General features: G+C 40.3%; 1 protein-coding gene across 10 annotated transcripts in view; it reads left to right on the top strand.

Annotated features, from left to right (window-relative positions):
• The window catches only part of PRMT7 (protein arginine methyltransferase 7), a 530,266-nt gene that overhangs the window by 503,229 nt on the left and 2,944 nt on the right, over nucleotides 1-24,093 (top strand). For 8 of the 10 annotated variants that reach the window (XM_072117757.1, XM_072117754.1, XM_072117758.1 and 5 more), the window contains 2 exons: nucleotides 7,278-7,438; nucleotides 22,495-22,591. In XM_072117757.1, coding sequence (XP_071973858.1) covers nucleotides 7,278-7,438; nucleotides 22,495-22,591 — 258 coding nt within the window. The remainder of the gene's footprint in view (nucleotides 1-7,277; nucleotides 7,439-22,494; nucleotides 22,592-24,093) is intronic. The other 2 variants (XM_072117761.1, XM_072117762.1) reach the window with 1 other exon arrangement.

Below are 24,093 nucleotides of genomic sequence, written 5' to 3' on the forward strand. Positions count from 1 at the left end.
TATTAAACTACTTCTCCCAGATTGCACAGATCAGGATCTGAGAATTGACAGAGCACACAGACTTCCACACCCGAAACACCTAAACGAGGAAATTCCGCGAGACGTGTTGGCACGAATTCACTTCTTTACGACGCCTGATGGCTGAAACCAGGAAAATAGGAACTCTTCCAAACCCATATAAGGACGATCTACAAAGATCTTTCGGCTGCGACACTTCGCATACGGAGACAGCTAACACCAATCATAGGAAAAACTAGATTCCATACAAATGGGGATTCCCCACAAAGCTACTGATCTCCCGCAATGGCAACATCTCCATGGTCAGAACACCTGAGGAAGGCGCAAACCTATTGAAAAGATGGGGCTTACCTATATCCGATTCAACCTTTCAAGAAAGAATCCCTCCTACAAGCATCACAGAGGAATGGCACAAGATCGGGTCCAAAACAAAGAAGCAAAGTTGAACACTTGGTACGGTGCACACCTGAATAGTCCGAACTTACCAACTCTGGACTGGTAACTATAATTCCGAACTGTTACTTTCACCCCCACTGACGCAGCTTTATGCTGCAAGAGTTCTAAATGGGCAAAAGTCCTTGGAGCCCAAAATGTTTATGTTTATTGTTGTGTTTTGTTAAAACAGGCTTCAGTCACATGTACAAAATTATTAGAAAGTCACAGTACAAGCTTCTCATGACATTCAACAGCAGAACAAATGACATTCACAAGGTTTTAGATGTAGGAGACACATATGAAAAACCATGGGTATAAAGGTACTATCAATGAATGTGAAGGGTCTCAATAATCCATTCAAAAGATCCCAAACATGGAAATATGCAAGGAAACAACTATGCGATATACTATTTGTCCAGGAGACTCACCTGAAACTAGAAGACGCACATAGGTTTCACAACCCTAATTTCCCAAACATATACCAATCTCACTTTCGCAACAAGAGTAGAGGGGTCGCAATAGTGATTAAAAACACATTAGCATTCCAAGAAAATAAGGTATTGAAAGATCCTTTTGGAAGGTATGTCCTAATAGTTTGCACAATCAATAATGAAACATTTACCTTGCTTGCTATTTACTCTCCGAATAAGCGACAGATTCACTTCTTTTGCAAGATGCAAAGAATCTTAAAAAAAACACGCTGTAGGTGAAATTATCATGGGAGGGGATTTTAACATCACCCCTGATCCCTCTATGGATTGCTCATCAGCAACCCTAAGAAAGCCCCAGAGCCTGAGCCAAGATTTAGGACAGTCAGAACTATATGACATATGGAGGGCCCAACACAGCACAGAAAAAGATTATACCTTTCATTCTGCAGTTCATAATTGTTATTTTAGAATAGATTTATACTTAATAAGCAGACATTTACTGTCAAGAGCTATAGAAACTACTATAGGTACCATTACATGGTCGGACCATGCGGCCATAACATTAACCATCTCCGAAACACTGGACCAAACTCCCACGTACATATGGCGATGCAACGAATACTTACTACAACATCCCAAATACAGACCTATATTTGAAAGAGACCTGAAGGAATTCTTCAGATTCAATACACCATCTGTCCCTGATCCAGTTTTACTATGGAATGCACATAAGGTTTATATGCGAGGCACATTCATTAAGCTTGAGATTCAGACAGAATACAAAGAGCAGCTGAATCGGAAACTATAAAGGAAATTGACAGGCTAGAAACAATTAATAAAAATACCCCATTCCCCAGAATTAGCTCTAACCCTAAGCAAAAAACGAGAACAGTTGTTACATGTATATGAAAAGAGACTCCTGAAAACAGGCGCACAATACTATGCTCAGGGTGATAAAGCAGGCAAACTATTAGCTAACAGATTCAAAGCCAAACACTTCAAAGTGAAAATTCCCTTCATACACACAGCAGACAAAAAAGGGAAATTGATAACCCCAAAAGATATAGCCAACAGGTTCAAAGAATACTATGAAAACCTCTATAATTTCAAACACGACCCCTTCACCTACCAACCATCTACACAAGAAATAGACACATTTTTGCAAGGGATTAAACTAAATATGCTATTGAATTCATTAAATCAACCTTATTCCCCCGAAGAGGTGTCCAAAGCACTTAAGGAACTGCCCCCTCACAAAGCCAGGTACTGATGGGATCATTGGGGAATACTGCAAAGTTCACGGCAACACACTGACTAAGCACATGACTATGGCTTTTAATCACATGATTAACACTAGCTCCATCCCTAGGGAAAACCAGGAAACGTTAATAGTAACCATACCGAAGCCGGGTAGGCCACCTGATTACCCCCAAAACTTCAGGCCAATCTCCTTACTAAACATTGACACAAAAGTTTATGCCAGAATTCTTGCAACTCGCCTTATGACCTGCCTTCCAAGCCTAATTAGCGACAACCAAATAGCTTCGTAAAAAAGAGACAGGCGTCAGATAATACTATAAAAGTCATTAACATATTACACTTCCTAGAACAGAGTCAAACCCCAGCAATCCTTCTAGCTCTTGACGCCGAGAAGGCGTTTGACTGTATTCACTCGACGTACGCCTTCTCGGTAGTTGACAAAATGGGCATGAGGGGCCCCTTCCTGGACGCCATCAAAAACTTATACTCTGACCCATCAGCCATGGTTTATACAAATGGCACTTTGTCAGAATCTTTTTCGATAACCAACGGTACCAGGCAGGGGTGCGCTCTCTCTCCCTTGATTTTTAACCTATCATAGGAACCGTTGGCAACCCTAATCCAACATTCCAACAAAATACAAGGAGCCTTAGTGGGAGGTAGGAAACATGTCATATCCTTATATGCGGACGACATCATTCTTACATTAACCAATCCTGAAGAATCCCTAGAAACGGTTACCTCATTAATACACAAATTTGGGGACATCTCCTACTATAAACTCAACACGACAAAAACGCAGGCACTACCATTATTCATACACCGTGACTCCCTCCACTTAATAAAACACAAATACCCCTTTGACCGGAGAGATAATACCATTCAATATTTAGGAATTCAGGTAACATTTCCATCATCCAAACTTTACACAGAAAACTATGAATCACTATTAGCCGCAATTCATAAAGAATCCAAATTGATGCTTAATAAAGAAGTCTCATGGCTGGGCAGAATAGCGGCATTCAAAATGCTACTACTCCCGAGACTCTTGTACCTATTCCGCACGCTACCAATTGCTCTCCCAAATAGTTTTTTCGCCAAAAGCCCAAAGTATCATGTCCTCCTATGTCTGGAAAGGCAGTAAACCTCACGTCTCTAGCAAGATTCTATCTAAACACAAATCGATAGGGGGCCTGGGTGTTCCAGACATTAAGGGTTACTATAGAGCCACCATATTACAACAAGCAACACATTGGCTCCACTCCATTCCCCTATTACCATGGGTGCATATAGAAAAAACATTAGCAGCAAACACAAACATAGATAGTCTGCTAGAAGCATCCTTTTGGAACTTACCTCAAGCTAAATCAATACTTCCCATTACACGCAACCTGCTAGAGGTCTGGGCCAGTGTTCATCAAACGAACCAAATCCAATCAAACCCAGTTCAACTGTCAGACATAAAACTAGAGACGGTGGAATATGCACTTACAGATTCAACATTGGAAAACAGCTGGGGTGAAAACCCTAGGCCAGTTATGTGAACAAAACAAAATCTTATGAAAATCTTTCATGAACTTCAAAAGCGCTATCAACTACCCATTGCGGCGATATTCACTTATCTGAGGATAAAACATCTTCTAGAAAGCATTAAACCCCCTTGGTGGGGACACCCACTTACACCAACTAGTGATGAGACCAACGAAAGGTCTCAAATCGCTAAACTCACATCTAACCTCACAATATCAAACACACAAATATTACACCTACAGATTGTGGGAAAGAGACATAGGCCGTCCAATACAGCTTAAAGAATGGGAAATTCTTCTCCACACAACACTTAAATGCACAGTGCACATTGAAAACGCGGTTAAGCTAATGATGAGATGGTATTATACCCCAGATCATATACATCAGGCCTATCCAAATGCATTCCCCCTTTGTTGGAGGGAATGTGGCATGAGGGGGACCATTATTCACATATGCTGGCAATGTCCCATAGTACAGAAATATTGGACAGAAGTCTTTGAACTCATACAAAAAATGCTGAACCACACTTTACCACTCGATCCAGCCCTGGCACTATTAGGGATAGGATTGGAAATCCTTCCCACAAAACAAAGAATTTTGACTTGCAAAATCCTAGCTATTGCAAGACCTATTATTGCAAGACACTGGAAATCTAATAAGTGCCCTCCAACAGTGGAACTAATTGCTTGCATAGACACCACGTACAGTATAACTATGAAAAGACATTGTCTAGAGGTTTACTTAGCCATCAACCAATTGTAGATATTTGGTCACCATGGGCTAAGTCACAAGAACACTAAAAGGAAAGACATAGGTACAAAATAAAATTAAGAGGATGGAGACTTGCTCTATTTGGAGAGAGCAATCATACGTACCTGAATTCTCTCCTAGCATACCTAAGAAAACAAAAGGAAACCTTGTATAGATATGATATAATCTTGATAAACCAATGGGCAGTAAGCCGAATGTTATGTTATGTTAAAAGTTTGTTATTGTTTTAACTTTTTACTGATACTGTCAAATGTGTAGTTTACTTACTATCCAAAGAGAGGGCAGAAAACGGTATTTAAAGATATATAAATCAACAGAGGACCTTTCCCTCCCATTTGGAGCTATTGGCATGCATAGGGAAGAAGAGAAATGCGAAGAAATAGCAACAATAGAACCCTCCTTCTGTACTTACTATGCTGATATTTCGTATATTTACAAATGTATGTATCCAAATCTGAAAATGTTCAATAAAAACTGGGGGGTATTTTTGATATACACTGGCGCAAAGATGTAGATGGGTTGGACAAAGTGCTTAAATAAGCAAAAAAAGAGAAAGGAAAAAACCTTCGCTGGTAAGGACAGTGTGCCTCTCCACTGCTACAAACACTACTTAAGTAAAAAACAAGGTTACCTGCGCTGGCTATAAAATAAGGACTATTAGGTTCGGATAAACGCTATACCACTAACGGATCTACAATGATTTAAACATCAGTGTGCACGATGCACTAACCTGTAAGTGGCACCCCTCCTGTGTGGGAAGTTTGATTCCTTCCGTTTAGTGAGGTTTTGTTCCGTAGGTCTCGTAAATCTCATGTAGAGCAATAATCTTTTCGTGAGGTGTATTTCACTTCGGATAGTGTTTCCAAGCCAAGTAGTAATCCACAAAATGCAGATCAGCACGCGAGCCCCGGCCAGTGGCTTCGCTGTATCTGACTAACAAGGTACCGGTGATGTCACCCTAGGTACGGTCCGTCTGGTGAGACAAAAGGGTTTTCCACCGACGCGTTTTTGAGAGCTCCGGCTCTCTTCCTCAGGGTTGAATTCCTAATCTCACTGTTTAGTTTTAAAATGCATCTTTTTATAATTCTGTTGTATCGCTATACCCAGATAAGGTGCCATTCTCAAAACATTTTTATTAATTTATAAAAATATATATATATTTATTGTTAAAAACATAATATTAAAAAATCATTGTTTCCACCACTGTATTAATTAATTAGTTGTCTTCCTAAAAAAGTACATTATATATAGTCAAACTATAATATAAAAATGTGTATAAAAATAAAAAGTATATATATATATCAGTATATTTCAATTGGGCAGTGGGTACCAGTGTAAATCTTCCACTTAAAATGCAAATAATTCGATCTCGCTGTTCAAACCATTAGGGATTAGCGTATCTAGCTCGAATATCCATCGGCTTTCTGCCTTTGACATACATTTAATATAATTGCCCCCTCTCCAGTTCTTTTTCACTTGTTCAATGCCAAATATTACACTTCCTTCAATTTTTCCATTGTGTTTGTCCTTATAATGGCGTGATAGTGGGTGGCCATCAAATTGTTTTTTTATATTCCGCAAATGTTCTGCAATACAAAAGGAGTCATATATTGCATACAGTGCCCCTGTGGGAAAAGTTACATTGGAAGGACAAAAAGAAAACTTAACATAAGGATAAATCCTTATGTTAAGTTTTCTTTTTGTCCTTCCAATGTAACTTTTCCCACAGGGGCACTGTATGCAATATATGACTCCTTTTGTATTGCAGCTGATATGATGTTTAATTGGGAAGGAGTTGTTCTTATTTCTGAACATCTGTACTATAGATCTTGCTTTTATATTCTTACATACTGTACAGTGTCTGCACGGATAAAAACCTGGTTGTTTCAGAAAGTTGTTGTTATATGTTCCAGAATTAGTTGTTGGTTTTTTCTTTTTATTTTGGACAGTTGGTGCTATCATGTTTCCCAGATTCTGTGCTTTCCTAAACACGAATTTTGGTTTTTTTGGAATGTGTTCACCAATGGTTTTATCCTGCTTAAGGATACTCCAATGTTTTTGGATGATTCGTTTGAACATAAAATGATCTTTTGAGAATTGTGTAATTATTGGGATACTCGCTATATCATCTTTTCCATTTTCTTTTGGAAGCCCTCACAGCTCCCCCAGTAACGTCCTAAAAGCCCCCAGTAATCTCCCCCACAACCCCCCCACGTAATGTCTCCATAATGGCATCCCCTAGTAATGCCCCCCACAGCCCCCAGTAATGCCCCCCTGATGTGCTGCACCTGTATTGAGCTGCTTGAGAAGCAGGATGCAGTGACTTCACCGTGTCTGCTGCTCTCTGTAGTGTATTACAGAAATCACAGTTCTGTGCTCTATTACGCGCATTGACACACTCTGCCGGCTTTTACAGCAGAGAGAAAAAAGAAGAGCAGCGGGGTTGGTTATTTTTTTTACATACTGGGCGAACTGAAGGCTGGTAGGTTATATACTACACTGGGCTGGTTATATACTAAAGGGGGCTGACTGGCTATATAATAAAAGGGGCTGGGTGGCTATAAACTACAGGGGGCTGGCTAGCTATATACTACAGGGGGCTGGCTGGCTATATATACTACGGGGCTGGCTGGCTATATATACTACTGGGGGGTTACTGGCTATATACTGGGAGGCTGTGGCCAGTGCAAGTCAATAGGGTTTCCCATTTTTTGTTGGTAAAATTAAAATATACTGTAAATATCCCTACTTTAAGATGCTTGATTTTGGTGGTAGATTTCCTTTAAATATTTCAACAGCATCATACAATATATATATTTTTGTTTTCTACAGAAATCTCTAGATTTTCGTGAATCTCAGGAGGCTGAGCCTCATCCTCTTTGGGAATACCCATGCACAGCCCTTTCTGATCCCACAAAACTTTTAACCTTTGATTTTCGAGAAAATATCCCTACTGAAGATTTGAAAGCAGAGGGTTCTCTGAACCTTGTGAGGTAAGTCTGACTTTGGCAAGGAAAATTTCTTGTTAATGGTGATAGCAATATTTATCCTGTATGTAGAATTATGTAAAAAAAAAAAATCAGAAAAAAAGATTGCCGTCAATATGCATTGATCCCTGTAGTATTTACCTATCTTTTTAAGGCAACCTTGCTGAGTTCTCCTGTTACCTTATACATTGAATAGGCTTTTATGATCCGTTGGCCCTTATACCAAATGGAATATCTCAAATCTGTTGCTGCATTGCCCATTCTCTAAGGCTTTGGCAACAAAATACACATACTAGAGGCCAAAAAGATAATTCTTGTATTGAAGCCACCAGAGCTGATAGTTTAGAGCAAATTAATAATATCTGGCAACCCTGGTTTCTTAATTCTGCTTCTTCTGCCCTATACTAAGGGGGCTCGACAACTATCTCCTTGTGCTTTGATGTACATATGTGTATTGCCTACTAGTCTATTAAATTTCTTATTGAGTCGATAGCCTATCTTGATGACCCACACCACCTGAATTCCTCCATATTTTCCTTACTTCCCATTCTTTGTCTTTGTCCCACTGTCTTAGTAAGTTAGAGTGTGTTTTATGTCTTTCCATGTTTCAGCATGAAATTATGTTTATATTAACCCCATTTGCAGGGAACTTTTAGCTGTGACCTGTTGTTGCACTGTTTTTGCTTTTCTTCCATAAAAATATTTTTTGAATGCTAAAACAACATGTATTTAATGAGTACACAGAGATATCATAAACCCCACCCCTTAAACCCCACATTTCCATTTTTCACTACCCACCTTCAAAAATGCATACTTTTTTTTTTCCGTGCACATAGTAGTTACAAATGATTGGTATCTGCATAACAAAGTGAACTTCCTAGTGCCAGTTTTAACTTCTTCCCTTGGTTGATCTTGATGGACATGTCTTTTTTAAACCGTATAAACTATGATACTATGAAGTTAAAAATAGCTAAAAACATGCCCGTGACAATTGGTACATCTGAAGCATTAATGGACTTGCACAACGAATAGTGTGAAAGAAAAAAACGAAAAACTGATCAAAAAGTTGTGCCTCAAAATAATACCCCGGAAAAGAACAACTCTTCTCACCATAAAAATTAGCCCTCACCATGGACACTGCTTTTGGCAGCCAGGCAGTGGGGAGATTGTTTGTTTTTTTGTTTGTTTGTTTTAAAAAAAAAAATGTCCATAGGAACCAATCGGTCGGGCGTTGGAGAGGAGTGGGCTCTGGAAGCATCTGCAACCCACATGCTTCACCCTCTACTCTAGGCCAGCACCCACCTGTATTTTCTGCTAAGGAGCACAGGTGCTCTCCACTCCTGACTCTGCATCGATCCATCTCACTGGCTGCACACCACAGCTCATGAAAATGTATATCTTTCTGAACCACTCATTTGTTGCCTTGGCTGTTTGTTTTGGGTCATTGTTTTGCTGGAAGACCCAGCCACAACCCATTTGTAATGTGTTGGAGGATGGTAGAAGTTTGTCACTCAGAATTTTATAATACATGGCTCCATCCATTCTTCCATTGATACTGTGAAGTTGTCCCGTGCCCTTAGCAGTGAAAATATAAACTAAGGGGAGAAAAAGAAGAATGGAAACGGTGAGAGTGTGTCTTTCAAAGCATAAATTTTATTGTACTCCTATAAAAAGGAATGGGTTGTTGAGTTCTTTTTTTATATTCTCCTGGAGAGTGTAGTTATCTTTTTTTTTTTAACAAACAAAACTTTTTACTTGGTTTTCAACAATATATAACAAAACAAGGAAATTTATATTGCAAAACGTCAACAATGCCGTATCAAAAAATCCAGGTATACTGGATCCTTCAAGTGGCGGCATAGAGCTCAAAAGAGATTTCCGTATGTAGTGTTCACCTTGCCCCGTGTACGGAGATCTACAAGGAGCGACTAGTAACAGTGCCTTAGTAACCGTTCCCCTTTTGGTCTCCCAACCTGCAGATCCCCTTCTGGTTTGTGGTAACAGACATTTTTGCTCCCTGTACCTAGTCTAGGCATAATTACGTACCCTATATACTCGAGTATATACCATATATAGTCGAGTATAAGCCGACCTGAGTATAATCCGAGACCCCTAATTTTAACACAAAAAAACTGGGAAAAACTATTAATTTGAGGGTTGGAAATGCATTAGCGACAGCTTCCCCCCCCCCAGTATATAGCCTGCCAGCTCATTCCCCAGTATATAGCCAGAAGCCTCTTGCCCCCATGATATGTCCAGCAGCCCCTGTTCCCCAGTGTATAGCCTGCTTCTCCGTCCCCCCCCAATATATAGCCTCCTTCCCCTGCCCCTAGTAAGTAGCCATCAGCCCCTATATATATATATATAACTTGCTTTCCGTGCCCACCCAGTATATAGCCTGCAGCCCCTGCCCACCCAGTATATACCGAGCAGCCCCTGCCCACCCAGTATATAGCCTGTAGCCCCCCTCCTTTAGATTTACCCAGCCTATCAGGGGAAATAAAGTGTATTCACCTTCTGACGCCCCTCCGGCAGATGCTCTTCTGAACATTGATGGTCCAGCATCGGCTCCGTGTCCCTGCATGATCCGTCAGACGCACCATGACTTCAGCCGCTCACTGACATCAGTGTGTGCCAATTGCAGCGAACACATTAGAATGTCAGCAAGCAGCTGATATCATGATGTGCTCGACTGACAGGGAGCCAATGCTGGAGGGTGGAAAAGAAAGCCAGGAGGACCAGGTAGGTAGCCGGGTTACTGTAAATATTTCGGGGTTCGGGATCAGTGGATCCTCTGGACCACCACAGGAGGTGGTACTAGCCGACACCTGGGACCGCAATTTAAGTGCCACCTGGTCTTCATCTGAGCCCGCCGCAAAGTGGGATGGTCTTGCAGCAGCGGGGTGCCATCAGGTCGTTCCACAGGTGCAACTAGCCCGCGATGGCAGCCGAGGTCGAAGACCTTAGCAGAAGACCGTCTGTTGTCAGGGTCAGGGCAGGCAGCAGAGATGCAAGGTCTGCTTTAAATTTACTGAAGGCAGCGCGCGTGCCCTAGGATCTGGGGATGGGCACGCTGCCAGAGTTGGCACTGGATCGAGATGAGTGACTCACCGGGGCAGCAGCAGGGACGGGAACGGGTGTGCCTGCCATCAGGGAGATAGGTTGCAGGAGCACCCTTGACGAAATAGAGGAGGTAGAAAGGGGTCCAAGATAAGGAAGGCCAATTCTGACTCTGAACAACTGAGCAAGATTGTGCAATGATGTCAGTGTCAGAAATGACAGGGAAGGTTAGATAAATTACAGGGACGGGCTTGGGATGACTCAGTGTCGCGGTCCATGTTGGAACTAATGACAGAATAGATGGAAGGTGGAGGAGCCATAAGAATAGTTTTAAAGAATTAGGTTCAAAGCTTAAGGGAAGGACCTCCAAGGTAGTATTCTCTGGAATACTACCTGTGCCATGCGCTACACAAAGACGACAGCAGGAGCTCAGGGAGTTAAATGCACTGCTCAGATCCTGGTGTAGAGCAGAGGGATTTGGGTTCCTAGAGCACCGGGCTGTCTTTTCATTGGGGCACAAGCTGTTTTCCGCAGATAACTAAATGGAAGTGGGTCTGCTGTGCCTGGGGAGAAGATCCTAGCAGGGGTGGCAGAGTATTTAGCCCCTCACAGGCTGAGCCCTCTCCATAAACGGTAAGTCTTTGCTGCATAATGTAGAAAACACTTACCAGCACTGATCGCGGGGTGGGTGCCATGTTGGCGAAGATCATTCTCGTTTTAACCCATTAATTATAGTGTGCGATTAGCACAATGTAATGAATGAGGAGGAAATTCCCCATACTGTAGTTTGGCAGTATATGGTAGGATCGATCAGCCGCAAAAAATGACACCAATTTCAGCTCTGTACACTGAAGTATGAAAAAGTTATTAGCGCCAAAAGCTGGCAAAATAAAATAATTTTTTTTTTTTGTACAGGAGGTTTTACTTCTTGTAAATGTATGAAAAAAATTATAAAACCTATACAAATTTGGTATCCCCGTGATTGTAACACCCCCAAAAATAAAGTAGACATGTCATTTGTGATAAACAGTGAAATCTATAAAATTCAACCCCACAAGAGAACGGCTCAAATGCATTTTTTCATCAATTTCACTGCATCTGGAATTTTTTTCCTGCTTCCCAGTACACGGCATGGAATATTAAATACCATCACTACAATGTGCAATTTGTTCTGCAGAGAACAAGCCATCACACATGGAAAAATAAAAAGTTATAGATTTTTGAGGGTGGGGAGTGAAAAATGAAATTGCAAAAACATTTGCATTGAGCCAGTCACTTGGCACCACACCAGACATTACAGAATCCCTGTACAGCTATAACAGAACTGGGGTGTAACCCATCTGGTCCAGGAGCCTTGTACACATTGATTTTATTGAGCTTAGATTGGATCATGTCTATTATAGTATATAAGGCCGGAAAAAGATGCAAGTCCATCAAGTCCAACCTTTAAGAATTAAATAAATGTTTTTTCCCATCACCCATGATATTTTTTCTCTCCAGGAAGGCATCCAGGCCTCTCTTGAACATGTACATAGAGTCAGCCATAATAACCTCTTGCGGCAGAGAGTTCTATAGTTTTATATTCAACCAGTCTAGTATATTACAGTATGCATGACCCACACTGGCACCACCCACGTCAGAAGTTTTTTCTTCTATTGTATAAATGGAGGTAAAAAAAAACATTAAGTATCTCCGCCTTCTCTTGGTCTCCAGTCACCGATGCCCCATTTTCAGTGAAAAGGGGTCCAACCTGCTCTGACTCATTTTTCCTGTGATAATTCTGGCATTTGTGAACATACACTTTCATTTTCCACAGTTATTTATCTGATTTGTAGTAATTTTCCTGGCACATATATCCGCACTATTGTTTTGTAACTTGTGGATCTTCTTATACACTGCCTTAGTCCTCCATACACATCCCACTCTCTTACCTGTCTACCCCTTTTGTGTTTTCCTTTTCCTCCTCCCCCGATCCTAGTTTAAATACTCCACCACCCCTGCTAGGATCTTCTCCCCTAGAACAGCAGCCCCCCTTCCATTCAGGTGCAAGTTATCTGTGGAAAACAGCTTGTACCACAATGAAAAGTCAGCCAGTGCTCTAGGAACCCAAATTCCTCTGCTCAAACCAGGAGAATACTACCTTGGATGTCCTTCCCTTAAGCTTTGAATCTAATTCTTTAAAACTATTCTTCAGGCTCCTCCACCTACCATCTATTCTGTCATTAGTTCCAACACAGACCACGACAGCTGGGTCATCCGTAGCCCCTCCCAGTAATTTATCCACCCTTTCCACCACATCCCATTCGTTTGATGCGGTCTGGGCGACAAATTATTCTATTCGTCTTCCTGATTATACAGTGCCCTACAACCACTATCTGCATATATCGTGCATCTATGTAGACAGGCAGTCCCCGGGTTACATACAAGATAGGGTCTGTAGGTTTGTTCTTAAGTTGAATTTGTATGTATACTTTATCATTGTAGCCCCAGCCAAATTTTTTTTTGGTCTCTGTGACCATTGGATTTTAAAAATGTTTGATTGTCATTAGAACCAGGATTAACAATAAAGCTTCATTGTAGACACCAGTGATAAGTGTTATAGCTCTTTATTGTAGCCTAGGACTAAAGTACAGTAAATTGTCAACATCCTGAGGTCCCTTTGTAACTAGGGGTCGTATGTAAGTCAGGTGTTCTTAAGTAGGGGACCGCCTGTATATGCATATACCGTGTAAATGTGTATTTATGCATGTATCGTGTATCTGTATACAGGCAGTCCCCGGGTTACATACAAGATAGAGTCTGTAGGTTTTGTTCTTAAGTTGAATGTGTATGTGGGTCGGAACTGTATATTTTATCATTGTAACCCCAGCCAGAACTTTTCTGGTCTCTGTGACAATTGGATTTTAAAAATGTTGGGTTGTCATAAGAATCAATATTAACACTAAAGCTTCGTTACAGACACCTGTGATAACTGTTACAGCTGTTTATTGTAGCCTAGGACTAAAGTACAATAAATTACCAATATCCAGAGGTCCGTTTGTAACTAGGGGTCGTATGTAAGTTGAGTGTTCTTAAGTAGGGGACGGCTTGTATATGCATATACTGTGCATCAGTGTATATATGCATATACTGTGTATCTATATTTATATAAAATATGCTGTGTGTGTATATGGTGTTTTTATACTGCATGTATGTGTATTTGTGGTGTTTGTATGTGTGTATATATATATATATATATATATATATATATATATATATATATATATATATATATAGATACAAAGAGGTGAGGCAGCACTCGGGAAAAGTTATGAACTCGGGTGCAATTCCCAGGACCTGAACCAAGGTCCATCAAAACATAGAACAGCAAAAAAAATGGCAGCACTCCGAGATTTGTGGAAATCAGAAAAACTTACTCATTTATTCACACATGTGTCAAGGCTACGTTTCGGCTCCTTGCATCTGGAGCCGAAACGTAGCCTTGACACATGTGTGAATAAATGAGTACGTTTTTCTGATTTCCACAAATCTCGGAGTGCTGCCATTTTTTTGCTGATATATAGATATATATGTATACAGTACATGTGATGTGTCTATACTGTATGAGATTGTATATACTCTATGTATAGTGTATAAATGTATATGAGTGCATAAATGTGTGCATATAAATGTATACTTGTATGTATGTGGGTGCAAGTATGTGAGTGTAGAACTTTGTGTGTGTATATATAAGTATATAAATGTGTGTATATATGAGTATTTGTATAAACATGTCTGTATAAGGGTACATTTACGCAAAGGTATGGGGAACAAATATCCGGCCGCTAGTTTACTGCCGGATATACTTCCCTCATAGGCTTCTATGGCACTCGGTACGGTGAGCACAACAAGTGCTCACTGTTACAAGTTGGGGCCTTCAAGAAAGATCAAGCATGCTCTATCTTTGGCCTTAAGAACGACCATGCGGCTCTATTCTCTATGGAGAAGGGAGGGGTGAGTCGCGATCTCCACTCCAGTGTGGCTGATGTGTGCCTGCCAGGGTATGGGCGGGCTGGCACACGTTTATGTGAATGCATAAAGGGAGGTGGGGCCCCACGCAGAAATCTGCCTCAGCCTCTACTAGTTAAGCCCCTTATAGGGACGTGGAAGACTTTAAGGAAATTGTACGGGATGCACTTTTGTACGCACCCCTTGAAGACAATCCGTTATTTCTGCAAACCAAGGTAAATAAACTTTTTTTACAAGGAGTGTGTAATCTACAACACATGCTTCAGGAGACAGAATAGGTGGCTAATTTGGGAGAAATTTAGAGATAAATAGAAGATGGGGCCTTCTCAACAGTGCAGTACTGCCAAATAGTAAGTGTAGGTAATGCTAGGGTGCAAAATTTTGCGTCCATAGAAAAGGCAGGGGGGTTGATGTATTGGTGGGATTGGAGAGTAGGAAGGATTCACTATCTGATATTTATGTGAGGTTAAGAGAAAAGACAAAAAGGCAAATGGAAGGAGGTTTGTTTTAGTGGATGGGAAAGAGCTAGGGCAAGAGGACTTGTCCTTCAAATTGCTGGCAGGGTGGGAAAAAGTGAGAAAAGCCACGATCAATGAGCAGTGGAGGGTAATGCAATACAAACTGATGCACAGGGCAATTTATGCTTTTAAATTATCGTACCGAGAAGCTCGATTTCATTATCTGCATAGCTGTCCTAAATGCAGGTTGTACCACTCCATTTGGGAATGCTTCCATTACACTGGAATGCGGTACGGGCTATGATAAAAGATGATTGGCAAAAAGACATACCAGTGATGCCAGTGGCTATGCTATTCCATGACATACTGATGGAAACTTGTATAATTTGTGGGGGTTATGCTTCGTCACACAGGTCACCAAAACCGTAATGTCCAATAAGGGAAGGTTTATTTAAAACAAAGTCACTAATAAACATAAACAGCTTTCTTCAGCAGGGTGCAAAATGAAGGCATAACATAAAGTTGACTTTTTCTTCAGGCAAACGACTTTAACATAAGATAGGTAATCCTCACCATACAGTCTGTAAAGTTACAGCAGAGTCCTCCAGCATCTCTGACCCAGTCCTGAGACAATAGCAGGAGAAAGACACCAGACCAACACTTCAGGTTTGGAGTCAGACACTCTCAGCTCAGCTAGAGCTCCAGGCTAATAAAAGCAAGGCAACACCTGGCATGGATACATGGGAGTAGTCATCCCACCCAGCTCTCAGACTACTCCAGTAAAAGCCGGCCCGGATCAGCTGCAGCAAGCAGCTATACAACTTTTAAATAAGGATCAGAAACCTAAGGTTCCTGACAAAGATAAGCGGCTTACTTCACTGAGGCCAGGCACCTCGGTGACACGTATCGGCCTTCAACCACGATACCCTGTGCCTTCTCACAAATTGATAAAAAAAGCAATACATATTGCACTCCAGGGGCAAAGAAATGTATCTTATGACATTGATTGGTACCAAGTGCTCCAGAGATGACAGAAGTTCTCATTATGCTAAAACAACTGCTGAGCTATGATAAATTGAAAGCTTAACAACACAAGGAAAAAGACAGAAAAGTTTTTATAAAAAATGGAAGGAATTTATTGCAATTCAGTACACACCAAATTAAATAAACAGTGATGCACAATTTAGGAACGTTTATATTGTTATGCACTTTATAAATTACCACTTTTGTAACTCAGAGGCAAATAAAATGTTATTTAACCCCTTCCCGACATTTGACGTAATAGTACTGCATGGCGGGAGGTGCGTTCCCGCAAAATGCAGTATTATTACGTCAAGCTTCTGGAGCCTGCACCAGAAGCTGCGGGTGTCGGCTATATATTATAGCCGACACCCGTCTCTAACACCCGCGATCGGAGATTTCTTCAATCGCGGGTGTTAACCCCTAACACGCCGCGGTCGCGCTGACCGCAGCGTGTCAGAGGCATTTAAAGTTGGTTTAAATGGAATCGGACCCAAATCCCCCCCCCCCCCCCCCCCCCCGCGGGTCCGCTGCTCCGATCTCAGCCCCGAGACTGCAGGTGCCCGGGGCTGCGCGATCTTCATCTGGAATCCGGGTCCCTGCCTTCTGGAAGATCACTTGTTCAAGCTTAGATGTCATTAACTGTAAAAAAAAAAAGTTAAAACAATAAATAAAGGTTTTTTAAAATAAATAATAAAAGAAAGTGAAAGTCCCCCCAAACACCACATTTCCCTGTACACAAGTAATAAAGTATAAAAATCACTAAATCACAAAAAAACCCCACTTATTTGGTATCGCTGCGTCCGTAACAATCTGTACAATAAATCCTAATCATAATTGTACGCGCTCGGTGAACATGGTAAAAAAAAAAAAAAAAACTTGCCAAAAATTAAAACTTTTTATCATATTGGCTTACAAAAATTGTTCTAAAAAGTGATCCGAAAAAGTTACATGCACCAAAATGATACCACTGACAACTTGTCATGCAAAAAATAAGCTCACAACCAGCTCCATCAAGCAAAAAATTCTATAGTTATGCCGCTATAAAAATTGCAATACTAAAACAAATACAATTTTTTCTATTCTAGTTTCCCTTCAATAAAATTGGACAAATATAAACAAAACTACCATATATTCTTGCGTATAAGACGACTTTTGAAGACAGAAAAATCTATTGTCTAGTCTGGGGTCGTCTTATACGCCAGTAATCGCGACCGCCCGCCGTGTATTCACGGCGGCGGTCGGGTCGCGCTGCATGGAGAGGGCTCATGGGCTGAGCCCTCTCCATAGCCGGTAAGTCTTTGCTGCATATTGTTTTCACAGCGATGGCTGCCGGCAAAGCTGCCGGCAGCCTCAAAAAGATAGCGGCGCATGGGCGCAGCCATCTTACCTGGGATCGCCGCTCCCCGTGACGTCATCGGGGGCGGTGATCCGTCTCCATGGTAGCCTCGGGTCTTGCGAAGACCCGAGGCTATTTCGTTTTAACCCCTTCATTACAATGTGCTGATAGCACATTGTAATGAATGAGGAAAATCCCCATATACTGCCATGGCAGTATACTGTATGGCAGTATATGATAGGATCGATCAGACAACCTAGGGTTAAAGTACCCTAGGGAGTCTGAAAAATAGTATAAATTAAAATTAAAAAAAAGTTAAAAAAAAAAAAATGATAATAAAAAAACCTAAAATTTCAAATCACCCCCCTTTCCCTAGAACTGACATAAATATAAGTAAACAGTAAAAATCATAAACACATCAGGTATCGACGCATCCGAAAATGCCAGATCTATCAAAATATGATACGTTTTTCAATGCGTTTAACCCCGTAACGGAAAATAGAGCCCAAAGTCGAAAATGGCACTTTTTTGCCATTTTGAAAAATATAAAAAAATCTATAAATAGTGATCAAAAGATCGTACAGTCCTAAAAATGATATCATTGAAAATATTATCAAATTTCGCAAAAAAATGACTCCACCCACAGCTCCGTACACCAAAGTATAAAAAAGTTATTAGCGCCAGAATTTGGCAAAATCAAAAAAATAATTTTTATACAGGAGGTTTTAATTTTTGTAAATGTATGAAAACATTATAAAACCTATACAAATTTGGTATCCCCTTAATCGTACCGACCCAAAGAATAAAGTAGACATGTCATTTGGGGCGCTCAGTGAAAGACGTATAATATCCAAGCCCACAAGAAAATGGCGCAAAGGCGTTTTTTCACCATTTTCATTGCATTTGGAATTTTTTTCCTGCTTCTGAGTACATGGCATGGAATATTTAATAAAATACAAATTTAAGGTACAGTATGGTAACATTTACAGTAAAATGGACGATGGTAATGTTGTTGTTGTATCCCTTATGTTTATGAGCGACAGTTTTCCTGCTATATGTCATAAGAATTTAAATTAAAAAAAGGACCATGTTAAATTCAAATATGTTTTTTTTTTATTTTTACCGGTGTTTTGTATGCGTTTAAATTCTATATGTCATAAGAATTTAAATTAAAAAAGGGAAAGGGAAAAGGGGTAGTCTTATACGGCGAATATATCTTAAACTCTATATTTTAACAGGAAAGTAGGGGGGTCGTCTTATACACCAGGTCGTCTTATACGCCGGAATATATGGTATATAAATGAGGTATCACCGTAATCGCAATGAGCCGTAGAATGAAGATAAAATATTATTGTTATGCTACAGTGAACACCCCCCCAAAAAAATGCTAAAAATCCAAAACGAGAATTGATGACACGAAAAAAGTTAATAAAATTGCTTAAATAAGCTAAAAACCCACCAAACTAAAGGTTTTTTTTACAGTGCGTCTCGCCTCGCAAAAAATAAGCACTTATTTGTCTAAATTGCTTAAAAAATAAATAAAGATTGTATAGCCTATTCCCAACGCGCATCCCCCCCAGTTCATGATCGCTGCTACTGCCTCATCAATGCAGATTAGCCAATAGCAGCGAATTTACTTATGACGTCAGTAATACCGATCACCATGTCTGTAGACATGGTGATTGGGGCAGGGTGGCGGCTGTTCCTAAGAGCCACCAATTGTGCCTTGCGGTCCAGAGGGGTTTTGTTGCCCCCCTCTGTCCATGTTTGCCGCTACTGGCTGGTCGAGTTGGTCCAGCCAAAAGCAGCAATATCTGTCACAATGGGCATCGCTATAGTGAATAAGAGCAACACTTGGCGCTAATTTCCTTACGAAAAACAAAGATATGGTACAAAAGCGCTGGCCGTGCACAATGTACAGATTATGCTGTACAACTCTTACGAGCTGTTCCAATGTGCAGGTCCTGCCGTATCATTTCTCCGTTTTCAAGAGGAAGATATTAGGAAACTAATATTGGGACAAGAAGGATGGGGCCCCAGTACCTCTGGATTAGATGTTCCTGTGTTTTGCCAGGACAGCATTTTCCCGGTGAATTCTGCTGCTTCTAAAGGTAGGACTCAATAAAGAGTCTGTTCCAAAAGAGGAGTTAGGATGGACACTACATACTACTAAGAGACCTGCGACAACTCCAGAGTGACAAAAGTTTAGTTGGTCCCCTGGTATATTCTACCTCCTTATACGCAACACATTCACAATTCACGCCCAACCTGTTGTGAATTCATTTCGGTAAAATGAATAATTGTAAGAACTGTTAGGTCACGTTGCTTCCTATACCCCTCCATTATTTCATAACGGGCGCCACATAACGGGCACTGAACTTTCCAGAAATAATTGCAATTTCCATCTTGGACTCCATTGCACATCATATTTGGAAACCACCTATATGTTCAAAATGATCATTTCACCACGTGTATTACACTACACCACATATTACACCTTGCTATATTCCCCAAGGGGTGTACATTCAACAATTAGGGTCACTTTTTGGGTTTTCCTCTGTTTTGGTACCACTACGGCTCTCCAAATGTATCCTGGCACATGTGAAGGATTTCTGTCAAATTTGGCCTCTAAAAGACAAACACCCCTCTTTTCCTCTACTGCGCGCCCATAAAGCATTTTATATGCACATGTGGAGTACTTCTACACTCGGGAGAAATAGTTTTACACCTTTTTCGGGGTTATTTAATATATTATCCCTTGTGGCTTACAAAAATTTGGGGTAAAGTGACATTTACAGGAAAATTTTCACCTTTTTAATGTTTAGTGCCTAATTGGATCATTTACCTGTAGGGGCAAATACATATATTACACATTGCAAAATTCTCTAAGGGGTGCGTTCAAAAATTTGGGTCACTTTTCGGATTCTTATCTGTTTTATACCACTAGGGTTCTCCAAATGCATGTCAAACATTTCTGTCAAATTTGGCTTCTAAAAGGCAAACCTCCCCCTTTCCTTTTACTGTGCGCCCATACAACATTTTATATACACATGTGGGGTACTTCTACACTCAAGAGAAATACACATTTTAGGGGAGTTAGTACATTTTTTTTTATCCCTTGTGGCTATAAAAAATTAGGGGTAAAATGACCTTTATAAGAAAATTTTCACCTTTTTCCTATTTAAGTTCTAATTAAATCAAACACCATTATGGACAAATACACATATTACACCTTTCTAAATTCTCTAAGGGGTGTGCTTTCCAAAATGGTGATACTTGTTGGGGTTCCCCTCTGTTTTGGTACCACTACGGCTCTCTAAATGCATCCTGACACATGTCAATTGTGGCTTCTAAAAGGCCAACGCCCCTCTTTCCCTTCTGAGCTTCACTGCGTACCCATACAACATTTTATTTGCATGTGTGGGACAATTTTATACTCCGGAGAAATGCTAGTACACATTTTTTGGGGTTGTTTCATCTTTAATGCCTTATGGGATACAAAAATTAGCCGTAAAAGTGACTTTTTTGGAAAATGTTCATCTTTTTCCTTTTAGGGACCTAATTGAAGCAAACACCTGTAGGGGAAAATACACATATTACACCTTGCTAAATTCTCCAAAGGGTGCACTTTCCAAAATGGTGACACTTGTTGGGGTTCCCCTCTGTTTTGGTACCACTAGGGCTCTCCAAATGCATCCTGACACATGTATAGGATAATTGTCAAATCTGGCTTCTAAAAGGCCAAAGCCCCTTTTTCCCTTCTGAGCTCTACTGTGTACCCATATAACACTTTATATGCAAGTGGTGCAGTTCTGTGCTTAGGAGAAATAGTTTTACACATTTATGGGTGTTGTTTCATCTTTTATCCCTTGTGGCTTACAAAAATTTGGGGTAAAAGTTACTTTTTTGAGAACATTTTCACCTTTTTTCCCGTTTGGGGCCTAATTGAATGAAACATCTGTTGGGGCAAATACACAAATTACACCTTGCTAAACTCTCCAAGGGGTGTACTTTCCAAAATGGTGTCTCATGTTGGGGCTTTCCTCTGTTTTGGTACCATTATGGCTCTTCAAATGCATCCTGACACATGAAAACTTTTTCAGCCATATTTGTCCTCCAAAAACGAAACAACACTCTTTCCATTCCAAGTGCCCCCCTGTGCCCGTACAGCAGGGTGCAGTGACAAAATGGGTATTGGCATGCTCAGGAGGAATTGCCCTAAACATTGTAAAATGCATTTTCCTTTTTAACCTATTGTGAAGGTGCAAATTTTAGTGTTCAATGAATCTATAGTAAGATAAAATTACATTTCTGTAATTTCACTTTCATTTATCTTTCACCCTCATGAAATGCTCATGGGGTTAACAAAATTCCCTAAGGTTATTTTGAATATTTTGAGGGGTGTAGTTTCTAAAATGGTGTTATTTGTGGGGGTTTTCTGTCATGTGGGCCTTATAAAGTCACTTCTAACTAAATTGACCCTCAAAAAGAATAATTGCACCTAAAGTTATAAGCCTCCTCGCATCCTAATAAAAAAGGAAAAGATCTTTGAAAAATGATGCCAAGTTAAAGCAGACATATGGAAAATGTTAGTTATCAAGTTTTTAGTGATATGACCAACTTCCAAAAAAGTAGAAAATTTTTAATGTGTTTTTTTGTTTTGTTTGATTTGTTTTTTTTCAAAATTTTTGCCAAATTTCCATTTATTTCATAAATAAATACTTAACATATTGATTAAATTTCTCAACCAACATGAAGTACAATGTGTCACGAAAAAACAATCTCAAAATCAACTGGATATGTTAAAGCGTTCCAAAGTTATGACCACTTAAATGGACACATGTCAGATTTTAAAAAATGGGCCGTGTCAGGAAGGTGAAAAGTGGCTTCAGCGTTAAGGGGTTAAAAAAAAAAAAGCCCGTGTCATTAAGGTGCAAAATGGCCAAGTCTTTTAGGGGTAAATGTAGACTTCACTGCACCTTTTGGTGTATCTCATGTTTTTAAAATGGCTGCTTAGGATTATGTCAAAACTATATTTCATGTATTTCAACTCCAATGAATCTATGTTTTGCTTTTATGTACACTTTTCCTTGAATATTTATTTCTGCTTGATTAAATGACAGCCTTCCACATTTGCCTTTATCAGATGATTCAATTAGTTTTCATCCGTTTAACAGGTCAGGTGTATGTCACGGGGTAGTGCTCTGGATGGCCTACCAGCTCACAGAGGATACTTCCATCAGCACTGGACTGCTGCAGTTGTCTGAAGAGACGGTAAATAAATAAAAAAACATGATCTTTCACAGTTTGGAATTTCTTGACCGATTTTATTAAACCCACCTCTGGGCAGTTCATAAATAAATAATGTTTAAGTCAATAGGAGGAGCATCCTAAACAATATGATATAATTGTTACAGCATACTATTAACTCCCTTTTTAAAGGGGGTTGCAGCTTTATTATAGTAACATCATTTGATAAAATATTCAAGATCCAGCTTAATAATAAAACATTGAGTTCTGGCACAACCCCTTAGCGCTCCGTGATGGATATATCCGCCACTGAGCTGATGCCGGCTCGGCTCTGGATCGGAGCCGAACCGGCATTGGGAAACACAGGGTGCCGGCTGTAACTAATAGCCGGCACCCCAGTGTAACACCGCGATCGGAGTGGACTCCGATCGTGGCTGTGTAACCCGTTAAATGCCGCCGTCAGCGCGACTGCAGCATCTAACATGCCCCTGGGGGGTCTTTCCCCCACGATCGGACCCCCCCGCCGATCTCTGCTATGGCATCTCTGGGGTCCCAATCCTGCTATGACGTCATCTTACTGGCACAGTTCCAGCCTATGCATGTGCATAGGCTGACACTGCTAATACCCTGCAATACATCAGTATTGCAGATTATTATCATAAAAAAGCAATCAGATGATTGCTTGTTCATGTCCCATGGTGGAAAAAGTAAAAAAAAAAATGTTATTCAATAAAAAATAAAGTAATAAATCAATAAAAATGCCATAAGCCCCATAACATATAAAGAGACATATATAACATATATAGTATTACCGCATCCGTAACAACCTGTAGAATAAAAGTAAATCATTATTGAACCCGTACGATGAACGCCGTAAAAAAAAACTGTTGAAAACTTACCAAAAATTATCATTTTTGCCTATTCAATCTTACAAAAAATGCAATAAAAAGTGATAAAAAAAACATATGTACTCCAGAATGATGTCCCGCAAAAAACAAGCCATCAACCAGCTCCGTAGCCAAAAAATGAAAAATGTTATGCCACTTGGACGGCAATGCAAAAATTCGACCCATAGAATAAAGATAGCATGACTATTAGACTAAACGGTGAACACGAAAAAAAAAATGACAAAAATCCAGTACAGAATTTACGCTTTTCTACTCCTGCCCTCAAAAACGAGTTCCTAAATTTTCAACAATAGGTGATACCAACCCCAAAATGGCAACACTGGAAAAAGCATCTCATCCCGCAAAAAAAATGCTGTCACATGGCCCCAATAACGAAAAAGCGAAAAAGGAGGCAACAAGAAAACTAAAATCCTGGCAGCTGCAGGGCGCTCCTTCCCTTCTGCGCCCCGCTGTGCACCCATAAAACAAGTAATGTCCACATGTGGTGGGTCTCTGTACTTGGGAGAAATTGCAGATGGTGTGGTGGGTTTTCTATTTTTATCTTTTGGAAATGTGTAAATTTTAGGGCTAAATGAACGTATAACCGGCACAATTTGACCATTCTAAATTTCACCTCCA

This window comes from Engystomops pustulosus, chromosome 7 (genome assembly GCF_040894005.1).
Source record: "Engystomops pustulosus chromosome 7, aEngPut4.maternal, whole genome shotgun sequence".
Taxonomy (NCBI): domain Eukaryota; kingdom Metazoa; phylum Chordata; class Amphibia; order Anura; family Leptodactylidae; genus Engystomops; species Engystomops pustulosus.